This window comes from Mchenga conophoros, linkage group LG22 (assembly GCF_057382185.1).
Source record: "Mchenga conophoros isolate Kocher_MC1m ecotype Shallow Benthic linkage group LG22, M_conophoros_male_GT1.1, whole genome shotgun sequence".
NCBI lineage: Eukaryota > Metazoa > Chordata > Actinopteri > Cichliformes > Cichlidae > Mchenga > Mchenga conophoros.
This window is the reverse complement of record NC_140546.1, coordinates 7709522-7727660: the sequence shown is the minus strand read 5'-3', so window position 1 is coordinate 7727660 and position 18139 is coordinate 7709522. Positions and strand designations below refer to the sequence as shown.

General features: G+C 37.0%; 1 protein-coding gene across 1 annotated transcript; it reads left to right on the top strand.

Annotated features, from left to right (window-relative positions):
• Positions 1–350: 350 nt before the first annotated feature.
• On the top strand, positions 351–14037 carry LOC146548721 (class I histocompatibility antigen, F10 alpha chain-like). The gene is made up of 8 exons (XM_085263066.1): positions 351–503; positions 2385–2645; positions 8136–8414; positions 9343–9660; positions 10281–10376; positions 12669–12686; positions 12858–12917; positions 13243–14037. The coding sequence occupies exons 1-7, from the start codon at positions 431–433 to the stop codon at positions 12893–12895; spliced, it is 1083 nt and encodes a 360-aa protein (XP_085119192.1). The 5' UTR covers positions 351–430; the 3' UTR covers positions 12896–12917; positions 13243–14037.
• Positions 14038–18139: the final 4102 nt, after the last annotated feature.

Sequence of the window (18139 nt, the reverse complement as noted above, 5' to 3'; positions counted from 1 at the left end):
AAAGGTTCAGTGACATTGTGTTTATTTACGGTGAAGGCAAAACAGGGTTACAAACAAAAGGAATGATTGCTAGCTGTCCAGGGTGCCAGCACAAACAGATCCACAGATCTCTCTCGAGAAAACTCTCTTGGAAAGTCACTCAGACAAACTCAGGATTCCTGTGCTGTACTTCTGTCGTGACCTTGTCAGTTACCTGTTAGTTACTGTTCTCAGTACTTTAACTTGTTTGTTGAAACTAAACTTCCCTTCGTGATAAACTGGTTCATATGAGATATTTTACTTTCAGTTTCGTTGATTTCAGTGACGTTTACTCTCAGAGTAAATCCCTATTGGCTCTGATCGAGGCTAATGGTGACGTTTCTCCTGGTTCTCCATTTTAGCTTTTTCTGGACAAGCGAGCGCATAAAGTCTGTTAAAGGTTTGGCTGTTTATGGTCACAATGAAGAAGAAGATGAAAGCCTTCATCTTCCTTCTTCTCCTGGAAATACAGGGGGCAGCGGCAGGTCAGTTTGACTGTTATATTTTTGTCTTTTTATATGTCAGATTTATGTGTTTTGAAAGACAAATGGACGGACTGTTTGCTCCCCTGAAAGTTCCTGTACGCTAAACATTTAGTTGTAATGGATCCTAGTAGAAAATGTCAATGTTTAGAAACAATCGATTATATTATACAGGTAATTAAATCGTCTGTTTATCTCTTCAATACCTAATAATAAACATTAAAGTTTAGATGAAGGCAAAGATTAAAACAAGGCGACTTATGTCCCAAACTATTTGATGATTTCCGGGTTTAAACCATTCGTGACGCATTTTTAAGCGTTGTGACTCTGCTGTCTCTCCAAACAGTCCATCAAATAAAACATCAGTGAGGAGGTCTGATGATAATCTGGTGACAGTAATTAAAACGTTTATTTTAAAAACTAAGTACTATTTTAATTTTCATGAGAGTTTAAAACATTTTCACACAACAGCTGCTCATTAAAGTTAACTAAAGTTCATTTAAGTATCTTTATAAATATTATTTTTATTTTATTATTATTTAAAAATTATTTGTTCAGTATATGAAGAGCCACATGTCATTTGATGCAGTCTATTAAAAGTTAAAAGACTCCTGCTTTGTATTGTCTTCAGTATTATTCACCAGTTTTATGTTTGTGAATACTTTCTGTTTGACAAACATGCGCACACATGTCATAACTAACGAGTAGTTACACCCGGATATGAAGTTCACTGTTTTTCTGGTGTTATTACTTAATTAACAGCGCAATGAGGTGACTTTTGTTGTGACGTGTATAAATAAAATAAAATAGAATTCAATTGAACTGAATTGAGATGCAAATTAAATCATTATTACTTCATAATATCAGATAGTTTATGTATGTAAAGTGTGAGTACACTACACATACCAGCATGAACTAATTTTGGTATCACTGCTGAATGATCAATAAGAAGCTGCAGGTGAGAAATCCCTGATGGGTTTTGCAACACACTCGCTCCTCCACCAGGGGGCGCTAATGAGAAGCGTTTTAAACTACTGTGTGCGTTGGTCAGTAATAAACAAACAAATCCATGTACTTTTGATAACTGAGAACTCTCCTGCAAACCTGATTACAGAATAAAATATAAACTCAAAATGCTTAAGATAATATTCCCCCAATAATATTAACTTAACATCAGCTTTTTATTGATAATATTGTTGATCAAACATATTGGAAAGTTTCTGTAACAATTTTGAATGTGCATTAATTGACTAAAGTCTGTGAAAATAATATAAACAAAGAAGAAGCATGGGAAACCCAGAAAATTATGAAAAAAAAAAAGGTCTGGACAGTCACATCAAAACAATGAAATGAACTCATATAATTTAAAATATAAAAAACGGAAACAAAAAAGAAAACAACTCACTTTAGAAGTCCTGCTGCTTGATTCAGAAAAAGGAAAGAAGAAACTTTACGGTTCATACAGCGGCTAACAAAAGCAAAACAGATTAAAAATAATGTGCACTTTCTTTAACACTGAAAATAAAAATATAGTCAAATTAAAGTTATAAAGAGTTCAAATCATTAATCATGAAAACTGAATTAAACTAAACTGAAGGATAAAAACACCAGTTTTAAAACTTTAAAGCTTTCTGTGTAAATCAGGTTCAAACTAGAATCTGTTGCAAAACACAAAATTACAGTTTTGAAGAAAAGAGGATCAGAAAATGACAATAAACACTGAATATCTGTTCATAAATCTATTTTGTGTTTACTGAAGGGACAGCAGGATTATTACAGGATGTCCTTAATGTGCTGTAGTTTTTCTTATTGTGTTATTTAAAAAATAACCAGATTTATAAGTCTGTGTTCCTGAGATCTCACAACATTAACTGTTTCTTACAGTGACCCACTCGCTGAAGTATTTCTACACTGCGTCCTCTCAAGTCCCAAACTTCCCAGAGTTTGTGGCTGTTGGGATGGTTGATGATGTTCAGATTGATTATTATGACAGCGACACAGAGAAAGATGTTCCTAAACAGGACTGGTTTGCCAGGAACACAGATCAGCAGTACTGGGAGAGACAGACTGAGGGCTTATTGGGTGACCAGCAGACGTTCAAAGCCAACATTGAGATTGCAAAGCAGCGCTTCAACCAAACTGGAGGTTTGTTCATGTTTCATTTTTACTAATATTTGCTGTTAATGTTTTCAGTGTGTTTTGTTTACAGTAGTAAACAGGTTTGCACACATTAAATGTTTCGTTCAGATTACAGATTAAAATTATTAACATAATAATTCATAATGAATGTAGAACTACAGTCTGTGAAGCTTTAATTTAATTCAACCAGCTTTAATTATCATGTTTGTATGAACTGATATAATTTTTCAGTTAACTGGTTAGTTGATCAAAATAATCAAATAATAAAGTAAAAATTAATTTTATTTGAAGTTTTCTGTTTATATTTAGGATTTATGTCTCTGAAACCTTGACGGTTGTTTTTGCTACAATTTCTCAATGAACTGATTAATCAGAAAATAATCTCATGCAGGATCTAAATAATCAGAGATTTATTTGTTTTACAATTATTGTGAACTAATATTTGACTTTTAATAAAAACAATCCTGGACTGAAACTCTCCTTCAGTGGAAGCTTCTAGAAAGATCTGAGGACAGTCTGGTGTGTAGTTTCTCACAGTTAGACGATTCTGTTAGAACGATAGGAGGCTGCAGAGTTTCAGAGGATGGAAACTTAAACCAGGATCAGGATCTGAGTCTGCTGCTCAGGATCCATCTTAGTGTGTTTGTCTGTTCCTGCAGCTCACAGGTAGTTGCTCCGTGTCTCAGTTTAATCGTCCTTACAAATAATCACACGTTGTAATAAATTATAAAAAAGGAAATATGTCAGACACATAATCTATAATCCAGAGCAGATGGTAAATGTGCTGCAACGTCACAGTTTTTACATTTGCCTCAGATAATATTTTCAGATTCCATTAAACACATACTGATGTTATATTTAATATAAAAATGGAAAAAAGTGAAAGTAGAGACGGCTCAGTGAACATGCCCTCTTTATGAATCATCTTAATGAACATTCATGTGAGAGTAACACTTTAATGTGCTGAAGATCACTGTCACGTATATTTAAGTTATTTATGAGGAAATTCACTGTTTTCTGAGATGATTTTATAAACCAGCAAACATCCTCATTAATAACTAAATATATTTAACTAAATACATCAAATATTGTGAAATTAAGCAGACATTCAGGGGGCCTAATCGCACAAGAGTTTAGTGAGAATTAGACCAAAAATAAGAAACAAACTAACAGACAGACGACACAAGCTGAGATCTGACATGAAAATCTGATTTTTTTTAATTTCACACTGATTTTTGTCTAATTTTTAAATGACATTAAGTTTGACTTTCAGTTTATGTTGAATATTTTTGGTCCCAGATTGATTTAATTTTTTACTAATAGACAACAGCCTGAAAATATAATGGGGAAATTAAAGCGTTAAAATGTCTTAAATTTCCCATAAAGTGGCTGAAGGTTGATTATTTAAGGCGGCGTTTTTAAATCAGGTCGCTGTAAAACTCAACGAAAACCCCGACAGAAAACGTCCTTACGAGCGGCGAATAAAAACCACAGATTTTTTTTTCAGTCATTGAACTCCACTTGAGGCTGCGCAACGTTTATGAATGACGGAAAAAACAGCGTTCCTGGCCGTTCACTGAGCTCTGTGACAGCTGAGAGCGTTTTCAGGGCCTCCTGGTGGTTTAAACTCCAATCAAAGAAGGAGAGGAGACTGAATTTCACTTTGAGCATTGTGATCACATAAGTTTGTCTATTTTATCTATTGACACCAGCACCACTGACTAACAATAGCCTGTGAGGCCGTTCCCCAACTCTCCGAATGGTACTCATGTCATTGGTCAATCATCATGACAGATTTATGATTATGAAACTGATCACAGCCCATTGTTACTCAGTCATTATGCAAATGTACTGTTTATAAGCATGAAGCTGAAGAGCAGCCTGTCAGTGTCTTTGATGGTTTATTATGGAGGCGTCGAGCCAACGCTGCCTCAGGGACACCAGAGATTCCTGCTTCAGTCAAAACTCTTCCTCTCAGTGAGAGAGCTGAATTTGTTTTTAACTCTTTTTGTAGGAGGGATCAGACTTAGATTCATTCTTTTCATCCTCAGTGATTCACATCCTTAAATATGGAAGCTGTTGTTTCATGGAGATATTCCAAAGGTCAGATTTGGAGCGTCTGTGATGAGTTCACGTTTATTAATATTCAGGTAAAATCTGGAAGCTTTGGAGAAACTGTTCACTGCAGCAGCTCAGACTTGACCTTCATTTGTCTAAATCAGAGCGGTGTCGTCAGCTGTGCTGCGATTAACTCTCTGCCAGTGACGGAGATCCTTTTACATCACCTGATTTTACTCGTCTGATAAAACACTAACAGGAAGAGGTGCAGAGAGGCGGAGCCGCCTCGTCTTCTTCCTCCGTGCAGGTTAAATCTGTGGATGTAGCAGCCATCAGTTTATTACAGCTGTTACTGTTTGTGTAGAGTTTTGACTGATGTAGAGAAATAATTACTGAAACTAAATTAGTTTAAAGATTGAAAGATGAAACGATGCTCCGTGTATCAGAGGCTTTGAGTCCAGCATAACTGAGTCCAGCATCATCGTTGTTCTGCAGCTACGATAAGAGCAGAAACAAACTGGACGCTAACAGTCGATCAGTAAATGATCTTTGTCAGGTTGAGTCGGTGTAGTTCACCTCTGAGTCGTGGTGGTGCAGCTGCTCGTTTTCTAACCTTCTGTCAGACTTCATAAAGAAAAGGAGGCGACAGGTTAGAGACGACTTTGTGACGTTCAGATGTCAGACCGTCAGCACCTGCTGGATCCACAGCAGCTTCCTGACAGCAGCTCGACTCGCTCGCCGTCTCCCTGCAGCGTTCACCCACGCGACAGGTGGTGTCGCTCCACCTGCTGATCCTCTCAGCTGCTTCCTGTGGTCACTCTCTCTCTCCTCCTCACTGGCTCCAAAGCGTGAGCTGTAAGGTGTGTGGGCGGGGCATCAAAACAGCTGTCGGCTTCATCTTCCGCCATTTTATAGTTTCTGATAAGCTCACCTCTTCCGCCATTTTATAGTTTCTGATGAGCTCACCTCTTCCGCCATTTTATAGTTTTTGATGAGCTCACCTCTCCTGGGAGCGCTGCCCAACCAGCCGACCTGGTGACGTAATGAGTGCTGTAACGACCACAAATCAGCGAGCAGGAAAATGACTATAAACAAGAATCACTTTGAATCCAACGTTTCTCTCAGAATAAATCACAACGCTCTTAATTTTGTGTCAAAGCTGTAAAATGTGCTGTTTCACGTCCTCTTTAACTCGACATGTTTCCTCACTTTAACCCACAAAACTCACAGCGACTAAATCCTCAAGTAAAAAAACTTTAATCAACTTTCCCTCGTACAAAATAAATGAGACGAACTGAATTAAAAATACTGACGCTCATCTCCAAAATCATCCACAGTACAGACATAATTACATGACCACAGCCCCGTGGTGTCGTCTAGGCCAACATTCGCCACTTTTCCAATTCGTCTGGTTAAGAAATGATGTAAAAATCGCCATTTAATAAATCAGGACGCAGTAAAGGTTGGAGAAAACCCCGCCAGGACACCGTATTTAGCGCCAGCGGGTGGTGTTTGAAAGCCTTCATGTGAGCAGCGAAAAAACAACATTTTGGCGGGGTCTTTGAACGCTGCATTAGGCGTCACGGGTGTGCGCAACATTTAAGAGCTGCGGAAAAACAGCGCTCTTGCTCGGTCACTGAGCTGCTTTACCCGGCGCTCAGTGACAGCTGTGAGGCGTTTTCCTAAACTATGCGGGGCCTCCTCATGTTTCTCATCCACTGTAGTTTAACTCCAATCAAAGAAGAAGGAGCGCAGACACCAACTCATCCCTCAGTCCGGTAAAGTGATCGCTTAAGTTTGCCTATTTGATCACCAGCAGCACTGACTAACAATGGGCTGTGAGGCCGTTCCTCAACTCTCTGTACGTGTTACTCAGGGCCACTGATCAATGATCGTGACAGTTTGCGTGTTTATGATCACGACACTGACCTCACGCATCAGTCCTGTTTCAAAGTTGGGGAAACCTGCAGTCAGCTGAGGCTGAAGAAGTCATTTAGATGAGCGGTGAAACGTTTCTCCCGCTGAAAACACGACGTCCAGATGAACAGCATCAACTTTTTGGGACTGTTTGTTTCTCAAAGACCGTTCTGCTTTTGTTCGGGTCTGAAACGCTGTTTTCCTCCATTCAATGTCTGAAAAAATCTGTATTAAAAAAAAAATGCTGTAATCATTTAAAATGCTTTAAATTTCAGCATAAACTTAGGAAAAGTGTGTAATCTTCATCAGCAGCTCCTCCTTTACAGCAGCATGTAGCAGTTCTGAGCACTAAGCTGAATGAATGGCGCGGTTTCATTCAGCGTTTTAAATGTTGCTCTGTCCGGTTTCAGACGCTAATCTGGCGTTAAACTAAATCTAAGTCACTAAATCCTCCTGTGGGTAAAAACAACTTTAATCAACTTTCCCTTGTACAAAATAAACGAGCTGAATTAAAAATAATGACGCTTAACTCCAAAATCATCCTCATTACAGAGATGATCACATCTTGGGCTGTGGCCTCACACATGTAACTCCACATGTTCACATAAAGAAAATACCTGTGATGATGCACTGAGGCGTCCCTCGTGTCGGCCTCACCTGTAGACTCTGCTCTCATCACAGCATCAGCGACGCTCACAGATCTCTGTGCTACACATCCAATAATATCATTAATGTGAATGTTTTAATATTTTTAGTGCAAAATCTGATCTGGTCACAGCGCTGAAAAACACCAAAGTGTCCCAGCATGGAGTCAAATTCAAAGTCGGAGTTATTGTTTCAGTCCTCTGCTCTTAGTAAATGTAATGAATTTGACAACATGGTTGTAAAATCTTAGAGGAACCTTTTTCACCTTTTTGTCAGGTCACAGCACAAGAAATTAACTGATTTATCAAAAATTATTTCTTGCATAGTCATCAATGATAACATGAAGCATTTGCTGGAGCCTGAAATGCTGTAAGTAGAACTCCAGATTAGATTAATGTCACATGATCATATTAAACAGAGACACCTCTAGAAAAACCTCAGGACAGTCTGGTGTTTAGTTTCTCACAGGAAGGATTTTTTAGGACTGATGACGGCTGCAGAGTTTCAGAGGATGGAAAGTAAATCTAGAATCAGGATCTGTGTCAGCTGCTCAGGATCCAGCTTAGTGTGTTTGTCTGATCCTGCAGCTCACAGGAAGTTTCTCCACCTACAACAGGATATATAAACTGTGCAGTGATATCTCTGCAGGCAGGACGTAGATGTGCTAACGGAAGAAAATGAATTCTGTTTTTTTCCCAGTGTCTTTCTGTAAAATCTACATTGTTAATGATGATTTGTTTTAAAAATCTTCCACTGAGACAAAAGCAGCCATAAATGTAGATCCTCTATATGTTGATCACGTCTCTGTGTCAGTGTAAGACTTTAGTGCAGTCTCTCTCTGGTTCACTGCAGTCTTTGTCTCTGTGTTTCTGTCAGGTGTTCACATTTTCCAGAAGATGTGCGGCTGTGAATGGGATGAAGAAACAGGTGAAGTGACTGGATATCGCCAATACGGTTATGATGGAGAGGACTTCATAAGCTTTGACCCGAAGACAGAGACGTGCGTCGCTGCAAAACAACAGGCTGTCATGACAAAGATGAAGTGGGACAGTAACAAAGCTACGATCACACAGAGGAAAAACTACCTCACCCAGATTTGTCCTGAGTGGCTGAAGAAGTATGTGAACTATGGGAGGAGCTCTCTGATGAAAACAGGTAAAATCTATGACCAGAATTAGATTAAAAGTTATGTCTCAGTTTATTACTTAATATGATATTAAATTAACCTTTTCATGCATGAATTATGAAAACCTCAACCAGAGTATTTTTATTCATCTTAAGGCATGAAAAAAAGATTTTTGAACTTCATTTTTTTTTAAACATGTGCTTTTCATTTTCAAAGAGTATTTTTACACGTCCACGTAGTTGTACAACAAACATTTTGACTTGAATTTGACAAATGAATAATTAATATACACTGTGTAAAAACTATAACATAACAAATATATTTTTAAATATATTTTAAAAATATTTTATAACAGTATATGTAACAACTATAACCCTGCCTATGGAGTGACTCATCAGTGTTCAATGTAGTGGTTTATGTGCAAGTTTACCATCAACACTGACACAAATACATGAAAACAGATTTTGAATAGTTGTCCACTGTAGTGACCACTATGTGTGAAAGGGTTAATATATTGCACTTCGTGTGACATTTTGACAGTTTTAAAATCTAATTTTATAAACTACATCACATCAAAAGAAATAGGTATGGTTTAAATAATAATAATATTAATAATAATAATCTTTTAAAGTTGCTCCTGGTCGTCACAGCAGATCATCTTCCACAGTTTTAGCTCTGATATACTCATTTCTAATCCTTCTCACTCCTTATGATAATTTTAATATCATCAGTTCTGTCTCCTGTATTTGTCTCAGTGCCACCATCCTCAGATATTAAATCACAGCAGGTCTCACTGCCATCTTGTAAACCTTCCTTTCCACTCTTGCTCGTCTCCATCCACTCCACCTTGTCTGCACTCTTTTCTTCACGTCTCGTCTGCACTATGCACCCCTCCAGCTCAAATACAAGTAATAGTAATAATACAGAAAGAATGAACTGTTTGTCTTTACTCCACAGATCTCCCCAAAGTGTCTCTCCTCCAGAAGTCTTCCTCCTCTCCAGTCACCTGCCACGCTACAGGTTTCTATCCTAACAGAGCCGAGATGGTCTGGAAAAAAGATGGAGAGGAGTTTCATGAGGGTGTGAACAAAGGAGAGATTCTCACCAACAATGACGGGACCTTCCAGATGAGTGTTGACCTGGATGTCTCATCAGTCAAACCTGAAGACTGGGACAGATACAGATGTGTGTTTCAGCTCTCTGGTGTGAACGAGGACATCGCCACCAGACTGGACAAATCACAGATCAAGACCAACAAGGGTAAAAGTGATGAAGGTAGGAAACATGCATTTAGTTTACTGTAAAAATGGTGCAGTTCATGTGGTTTTATTTGAGTTTGATGAAAAGTTTAATTCCTCCCCTTGTATACAGATTTATTAAGTGTTTCATACTGATACTGATTTGTTAATTTCTTAATAAATATTAATATTTAAAGTTTTGAGCGCTCTGATTCAAATTATTGTCCACTTTGCTGTCTTTTCACTGTTTTTTTTATATTTGCGAGTATCTTTGATATTCTTTCTGTCAGCTTCTGTCAGAATAATTTTAAGACCTAAATCAGTTTAGACCAAGTTGTGTTTTTCCACCACATTTTTTCCTTGCTGAACATTGATGAATATAAAACATGTTCGTGTGTGGCCACTGATTATCTGACTAATGGACAGTTTTAGAAGATTAAATAGTAAATGGGGGAAAATGTATATTTTGAAACATTGCTATGTTCAAATTTATTGGCAGTGTATTGAAATTTAATTTAATGGCAGAACTTTTATTGTTGGGATGAAAACAAACATTAGTGAGACAAATATGTAGTGACCATAAACGAAGCTCTTGTACATGATTGTTATCTGATTGGAAACTTTGTTCTCACCTTTTGTTTGTTCTGTGATCCACAGGAAATTCCATCTACATGATCATCTCTGTTGTTGTTGCTGTGGTCGTTCTTGCTGCCATCGCTGTGATCGCATTCATTATTTACAAAAAGAGGACAGGTGAGAAACAAACTTCCTGGATGTTTCTTGTATAATGCAAACAACAATGATGACATAGTGCAAACAATAATAATGATAGTAAGAGTAATATGACTTAATTGAAGTCATTATTAACAGTTTTCAAAAGAAAACAAACAATGCACACAGGATTAAACAGGTAACAACCAAAAGCAGTGTAAGCTGAGTCTTCAGGTTAATATTTAAGTATTTTAACACTTTCTTTGCCAGCAGGATGATCAGACTCTTTCAAATCCTCAATATATTACAACAATATTCATTAATCATGCTCGTTGTGTTTCATAACTTGCCCCTTCATTTCTCTGCACTTGTAGATTTTTGTCCAGTTACTTCACTTTTTCTTCTTGTCTGTTATTTACTTTTTCTGCATCATTTTTCTTTCTGTCTTTGTGTTTTGTTTGTTTTTTGTTTTTATTTTGTTTTTTACACCTGGGGTCCGTTCTTCGTACCTCGCTAAGTAAGTTAGCTGGATTAGATTGTTGACGATTTCGCGTGATCCTGGATCGTTCGGTTCCCCGAAGCTCATCCGGGACTTGCTGTCATAGCAACAGAGCTGTAAGCGTAAACCTGCTCGGGAGCAGGTTTACTTTATGTAAACAGGATTAGATCGCGGCCACGATCTAAAACCACGCAGGTTTGTCCGCTTCATTCATACGAAAGCAACAGCGATATTCCACCACTGTTTCACCATAAATAAATAACATCAATGTAACTAAAGATAATGCAGCACTTGATCCTTTTATTGATGTCACACAGATACATACAGGTCATTTCCTAAAAAAAGGGAAATGTACTATTAACATTCTATTACATGTATGTGATTATTACAGATGTAATTCATATTTCAGAGTAGTAATTGTAAATTACTTTGTGTAATCAAGATGAGAGACCACGGCTATAAAAGCGAAGGTGGATGTGGGAAGCCTGTCGCAGTCATGTCCTGTCCGTATACGCGAGCCACCCATTGTGGAAGGTGCAAGATTGATAAGGAGAGTTTTCAGGATTCAGCGTATATTGCGGGATAGACAGGATCCTTTAGCTCAGCGCGACAGTGTGCTCATAGAGAGATATCGATGTTCCCGTGAGGGTATTATTCACTTAACCAACTTGTTGACGAGGGGGTGCAGGACCACCACCTGTCTTCTTCTGCTCTGCCCTTTTCTTGGTTGCTGTTATAAACAAACAAACAGATTATTCCAGGCTCTCTTTCCAAGAGACGAAAAGTGATAAATATTACCATTCTGTAGAATATTCTTATATTTCACTTTTACTTGTTCCCATGTTCTAGTGGGTCCTGTTGTGGCTCTAATGTGAAAGGGGATATAATATAACATATTATAATATAATATAATGTAATATAATATTGGATAATATAGTGTAATATAATAAATCTATAAATAAATAACAAAGTGACTGAATAGTGGTATCGTAAAGCGCTTTGGGTGCCTTGAAAAGCGCTATATAAATCCGATCCATTATTATTGTTATTATTAAATTACTTACGAGTTTAATTTGTCAGCAACTTTCTGCCAGCCCTCTCTCCTTGCTTTTGCAGCCTTTCCAGTGTTCCCTTGCGTTTTGATTGAACTCTGAAACTCCTGAAATCCCTCAATCAAGAGTTCTTGCTCAGCTGCCAAAAATACCGAGCGCGCTCCTTCGACATTTTCGCCGACCAATCAGAGGTTTGCCGATCAATGTTTCTACTATCGATGCGTAGCCCCTTTTACAACACCCAGTGATCTCACATTACTTCATCCAGCTATACTAATCGTCAACAGCAGGTGTGTTCGGAGAACCGGATTAGCGAGCTCACGGTTAGCGCGATGATTTGATCTTGGATGTAGTAAGCGACGTACGAAGAACGGGCCCCAGAGCTACAGTTTGGTTGTCTATGAACAAAATAACCACCAACTCAGTTATTGAAACCCAAACATTATTTCTCTTTTCTTAACCATCAACTCTGCCAAACAAACACATCCTAAGGTACACCTTTACCTGCATTAGAAATGCGTACGTTCTCTACCTTCAGTCGCTTTACTTATAAATTTTAAACGAGCACATTTTGTGGGAAAAGTCAGAATATATCTATAAACACATTAGTGAGTAAGCCCAGTGTCTATGTTTTTAATTTTAGAAATTAAATTAATGCTTTTGTCCAGATTACAAAATGAAAATATGAAATTATGTTTGATGCCTTGTACAATACATGAAAAAAATTGTGTTAACATTTACAACAAATTACTAACATGATGTATTTTTTCCTTTTTATTTCAGGCAAACGTCCACCATCTCGTAAGTTAAAATTTGTCCCTTTTCTCTAATCTCTTGTCTACACTAAATTAAAAAGAGTTTCTGTACTTTAATCTAAGCAGTCTTTCAGGGCTGTTTCCTGTTGTGTTCGATTGTTGTAAAAGTGACAGATGTGAGCAGGATGTGGACTAACATTGTGTTTCTGACCTACAGCTGCAGGGAGCCAGGAGCCAATGCTTCCTCAAGACTAAACCACAAACAGCTCTGCACACAGTGAGTTACTTCATATTTGTGTCTCATGTTTTAGCTTTCTTTTAAAACTTATGTAAAATAGTGGCTGTAGTAAAATCTCCTGTTTAAATATATCCAAAAAAGTGCTTTAGTATAACTTTACATCATATAAGAGAAAGATGCTTTCAAAATAACGTTTCATGAAATGATTTAACAAAATGAAAACAAATGTGTTAATTCCATTCAAAAACATATGAAGTAAATACTCGATTGAATCAGAATTTTAGATGTTAATGAAACTGTAAATATGTTATTTGTGGATTTGATTTATCCTAACATTTATTTTATTTCTTTTTTATCTCTACAGAGACCATGAGAGAAGACGTGTCAGCTCGTTCTTCTCCATAAACTGGAATTCATTGAATTCGTTGATTGTTCACATCATAAAATCTGTTAAAAAGATCTAAAATATAGTTGCAGATGCTTATTAGTCAAGATTTAATGGAAAGGAGTTTGAAAATGAGTTGGCAAATGTTTAACATATACATCATAATGGTGGCATTAAATTATTCTGAAGATCTAACAAAGATGTGACCACCTGGAGAGACGTAAAACACAATAAAAACAATATGAAACAATGAAAGCATCACAGCAGTCTCAATACAGTCATAATTAAACCTTTGTATGTTCATCTTCACTCAAACATATATTAGTTTAGTGTTTCTGGTTTTCTTGTACATTATTGCATCACTCATGAATGCTGAGATTCCCTCACTCTCAGTGATAAAGGAATCATAATAATATATTTCTAAATCTTGTACGTTTACTTAAAATTTGATTTAAAAGACAAACTTGTGTTGAATTCCAGGAGACCTTAAAAGATTTTACTTTATATCTGATTTATTTCTTAATTAATAAAGATTATGTTTATTCTCTGTTGTTTGATTTAAGACAAGTTTTGAGTGTTTTTGATTTTAGAGTTTAGTTCAAGTTGAGATTCTGGAGGTTTGTGTGGGTTATGTTTTTAACACATTGGTGGGTTTGTTTCTGTTTATATATCAGTAAAACTGCATTGCTCTTTCTCTCCTTTTTGTACTTTTGCTTTTCAATAATCCAAATTTCTGTGACTTTTTTTAAATAAAATGTACACTTGGCTAAAGTTTCATGAATCCAGCCCAAATATTAATGGATTAGCTACAATTTAACTTGTGATAGTAGCTCAGTAAGCTTAGGTGTAATGATGCCAGCTCCAGTCCATTAAGTGTCCTTGTGACAAAAGTATTGTGTGTGTGTTGTATTGTGGTTCGATGTTTGCTTTTGTGGATGTTTATTTTTTTCATTTGGTTTACCAACACTAGACTTGACAATTTGCATATGATGAAGTAACTGACCTCACAGCCCATTGTTCCTTCAGTGGGCTGGTTTCAGCTATTGTGCAAATGCACTGTTTATGGGAAACCTGCAGTCAGCTGAGACTGAAGAAGTCACCTGGATGAGTGACGAAATGTTTCTCCCACTGAAAACTACGTCCAGATGAACAGAATCAACCTTCACACTTTATAGACTTGTGCTATTCCAGAATGGTCGCCTGAATCAGGTAGAGTATAAAAGGAAGCCAGCTGCTTTTAGAGGGGTTGGGTTCTTTGGCGTGTGTTGGCACGTAAACTCATACTTTATTTAATAAAGACTACCAGTTGATGGCAAAATTTAATTCCAGTCTCGTGCCATTTTGTTTGAACTGACACATGACCGCCAGCCAGCTTGACGAAGTTTAAAAGAACTGTTAGTGCAGAGATTTTGAAATAATGTTTGCCGAACATTAATAATCAAGGCTTCTTAAAACCAAATGGTGTTACATCTATAGCCACTGTTTGGTGTTTTAACAGTGTAAGGCTTGAGATGCTCTCAGCCACATGTCTCAGATTATTTTAGTTGCTGATAGTTTAGCAGAAAATCTACACTGAACCCTTCAAGCCAGTAGATCCACAGTATGAATAAATATGATTGTAAACAAAAAGTAAACTGATAACAATTTAATGATTCAGATTTAGTCCTGTGAAGTTTACATTTATGTGTCTCTATGCTTTACATATATATCACATATATAATTCATTCAGAAACAGACTTTGCACATTCAAAACATGAGAGGACAATAAGTGCTGCGAAATTATTTATATTTTGAGCTAAATGCTCCTTCATCCTACAAGCAAAGCTAATTTCCATGTGCTCTGAACTCCAGTATGAGATTTAAAAGGTGTTTCTTTCAAAAATGGTAGTATTATGTTTAATGTTAGTAAAACTGTCAGGTTAGATTAGTATGTGTTTCTGAGTTTAAGGCTGAGGTCCAGGAGAAACTAAATCCAAAAGCTGAATGACAAAAAAAACAACCCTGAGCACAGAGAGCTGCACCAAAGCTTTAAAAAAAAAAAATCATTCTTAAAGCACTGGAAAAATTTTTTACTGTTATTTTTAGTCTCTGTAAACTCTAAATTGTTCTGGCTAACAAAATCTTTTGCACCAAAAAAGCAGCTATATTAGAAATTAAAACATTTATTATAATCAAATTTATTTATTTGTACTCTGAAAGAAACTTTTTAAAATTATTTAAGAAAAAATTTCTGTAGATAAATCTACATTATGCTTAAACGTTGAAGTATCCAAAGATGATGACCTTGCCTGGAACAATATTTTAATATTTAAGGAAAAGAAACTGTAAAAATGTACAAAATTAGAAAGTACTTTATATTCTGAGGTCTCATTTCTCATCTCACATGACTTAATTCAAATACCTTTCATCCAGAATGTCAGGAAGTGTAATAATGTGTCAGTGCTTACTGACAAAACTCTCTGTAAAACCACTCGGGTCAGTTCTGATTGGATAGGATTTTTCAGCCTGAGGTCACTATTTAAAAAAAGCAAAATCTGTGTCTGCGTTAGTACTACATATAGAGCTCGCTTCTTGGTTTCACTCTATCTCATCCCAGTGTATTTCTCAGATGGAGTTAAACTGGGATTAATAAAAAATCAAACAAACAATACATGTAAATACCTGATTTTGCTGTCTGTCTAAGTTTATCTGTGGTAAAGATGTGATATTAGCTGTTAGTACAGTGGTATGCAAAAGTTTGGGCACCCCTGATAATTTCCATGATTTTCTTCATAAATCATTGATTTTTTTGGATCAGCAATTTCAGTTAAATATATCATACAGCAGACAAACATAATGATATTTGAGAAGTGAAAAGAAGTTTATAGGATTTACAGAAAGTGTGCAATAGTTACTTAAACTAAATTAGGCAGGTGCATAAATTTGGGCACCCCAAAAGAAATATTACATCAATATTAGGTAGATCCTCCTTTTGCAGAAATAACAGCCTCTAAATGCTTCCAATGAGAGTCTGGATTCTACAAAACATCTCCAGTTCAGTCAGGTTTGATGGTTTCCCAGCATGGACAGCCCGCTTTAAGTCACACCACAGATTTTCAATAATATTCAGGTCTGGGGACCGAGATGGCCGTTCCAGAACATTGTCCTTGTTCCTCTGCATGAATGCCTTAGTAGACTTTGAGCAGTGTTTAGGGTCGTTGTCTTGTTGAAATATTCAGCCCCGGCCAAACTTCAACTTTGTGACTGATTCTTGAACATTGTTCTCAAGAATCTGCTGATACTGACTGGAATCCATGCAACCATCAACTTTAACAAGATTCCCAGTACCTGCACTGGCCACACAGCCCCACAGCATGATGGAACCGACACCGTATTTTACTGTGGGTAGCAAATGTTTCTCTTGGGATGCTGTGTTCTGTTTCCGCCATGCATACCGCCTCTTGTTATGTCTAAATAACTCAATAACTCAGTCCACAGCACCTTATTCCAAAACGAAGCTGGCTTGTCCAAATGTGCTTTAGCAAACCTCAAACGACTCTGTTTGTGGCATGTGTACAGAAAAGGCTTCTTCTGCATTGCTCTCGCTTAATAGTTGAACGATGCACAGTGACACCATCTGCAGCAAGATGATGTTGCAGGTCTTTGGAGCTGGTCTGTGGGTTGACCCTGACTGTTCTCACCATCCTTTGCCTCTGCTTATCTAAGATTTTACTTGACCTGTCACTTCGGGCCTTAACTAGAACTGTGCCTGTGGTCTCCCATTTCCTCACTATGTTCCTCACAGTGGAAACTGACAGCTGAAATCTCTGAGATAGCTTTTTGTATACTTCTCCTAAACCATGATGTTGAACAATCTTTGTTTTCAGGTCATTTGAGTTGTTTTGAGGCTCCCATGTTGCCACTCTTCAGAGAAGATGCAAAGAGGAGAAAAACTTGCAATGGGCAGTCATAAATACTCTCTCTCATGATTGGATTCACCTGTGTATGTAGGTCAAGGGTCAATAAGCTTACCAAACAAACTATGTGTTCCAATAATCGGTGCTAAAGGAATTTAAATAAATAAAACAATAAGGGTGCCCAAATTTATGCACCTGCCTAATTCGGTTTAAGTAACTATTGCACACTTTCTGTAAATCCTAAAAACTTAATTTCACTTCTCAAATATCATTATGTTTGTCTGCTGTATGATATATTTAACTGAAATTGCTGATCCAAACAACCAAAGATTTCTGAAGAAAAATCATGGAAGTGACCAGGGATGCCCAAACTTTTGCATACCACTGTATGTGACTGTCCTGGATTTCACTCTGTTGACTGCAGTCTGTGTCCCACAGAGACCAGTTGTGAATAGGATGGTGCGAGTGAAGAACTTAACAGTTATGGTCAGTCTATGACAGAGAAGACTATATCACTACATGCAAATACTAATAACTCAAGAACAGCAGGCCTTTGAAAGTGAAACGAAGAGTGACAGTAACAAAGCTTTGTTAGAGCAGCTACTTCACCCAGGAGTGGCAAAAATATTTGGAACATGTGAGGAGTTATCTGCTAAAAACAGGTTAGATCAGATGCTGATGTACATTCATTTTGCAGATCTGCCCTTTTTCACTCTCTGTTGTGTTGAATGCTTCATCCACTTTACAAGTAGTTATACTATGTTAGTTCAGGCTTTGTCCTTAAAAATATGAGCAATTTGACAGAAATCACACCAGATATGATGAATCTCACATTTCATCTCAAAATATAAAGAACTCTGAAAAAGTCTTGAGCTATGTGTCATTTTTTTTTAAAAAAAATACTTTTTTTAGGAATAGGTGCAATGATTTATGGAAAAATGAACAAACATACAAACAAAAGTATAAATTCAGTATATGAG

Bases quoted from the DNA above. Each gene is read 5' to 3' on its own strand.
- LOC146548721 (XM_085263066.1), top strand. From the start codon at position 431: ATGGTCACAATGAAGAAGAAGATGAAAGCCTTCATCTTCCTTCTTCTC. The intron at 504-2,384 runs GTCAGTTTGACT...TGTTTCTTACAG, and splicing joins AATACAGGGGGCAGCGGCAG to TGACCCACTCGCTGAAGTAT. The intron at 8,415-9,342 runs GTAAAATCTATG...TTTACTCCACAG, and splicing joins GAGCTCTCTGATGAAAACAG to ATCTCCCCAAAGTGTCTCTC.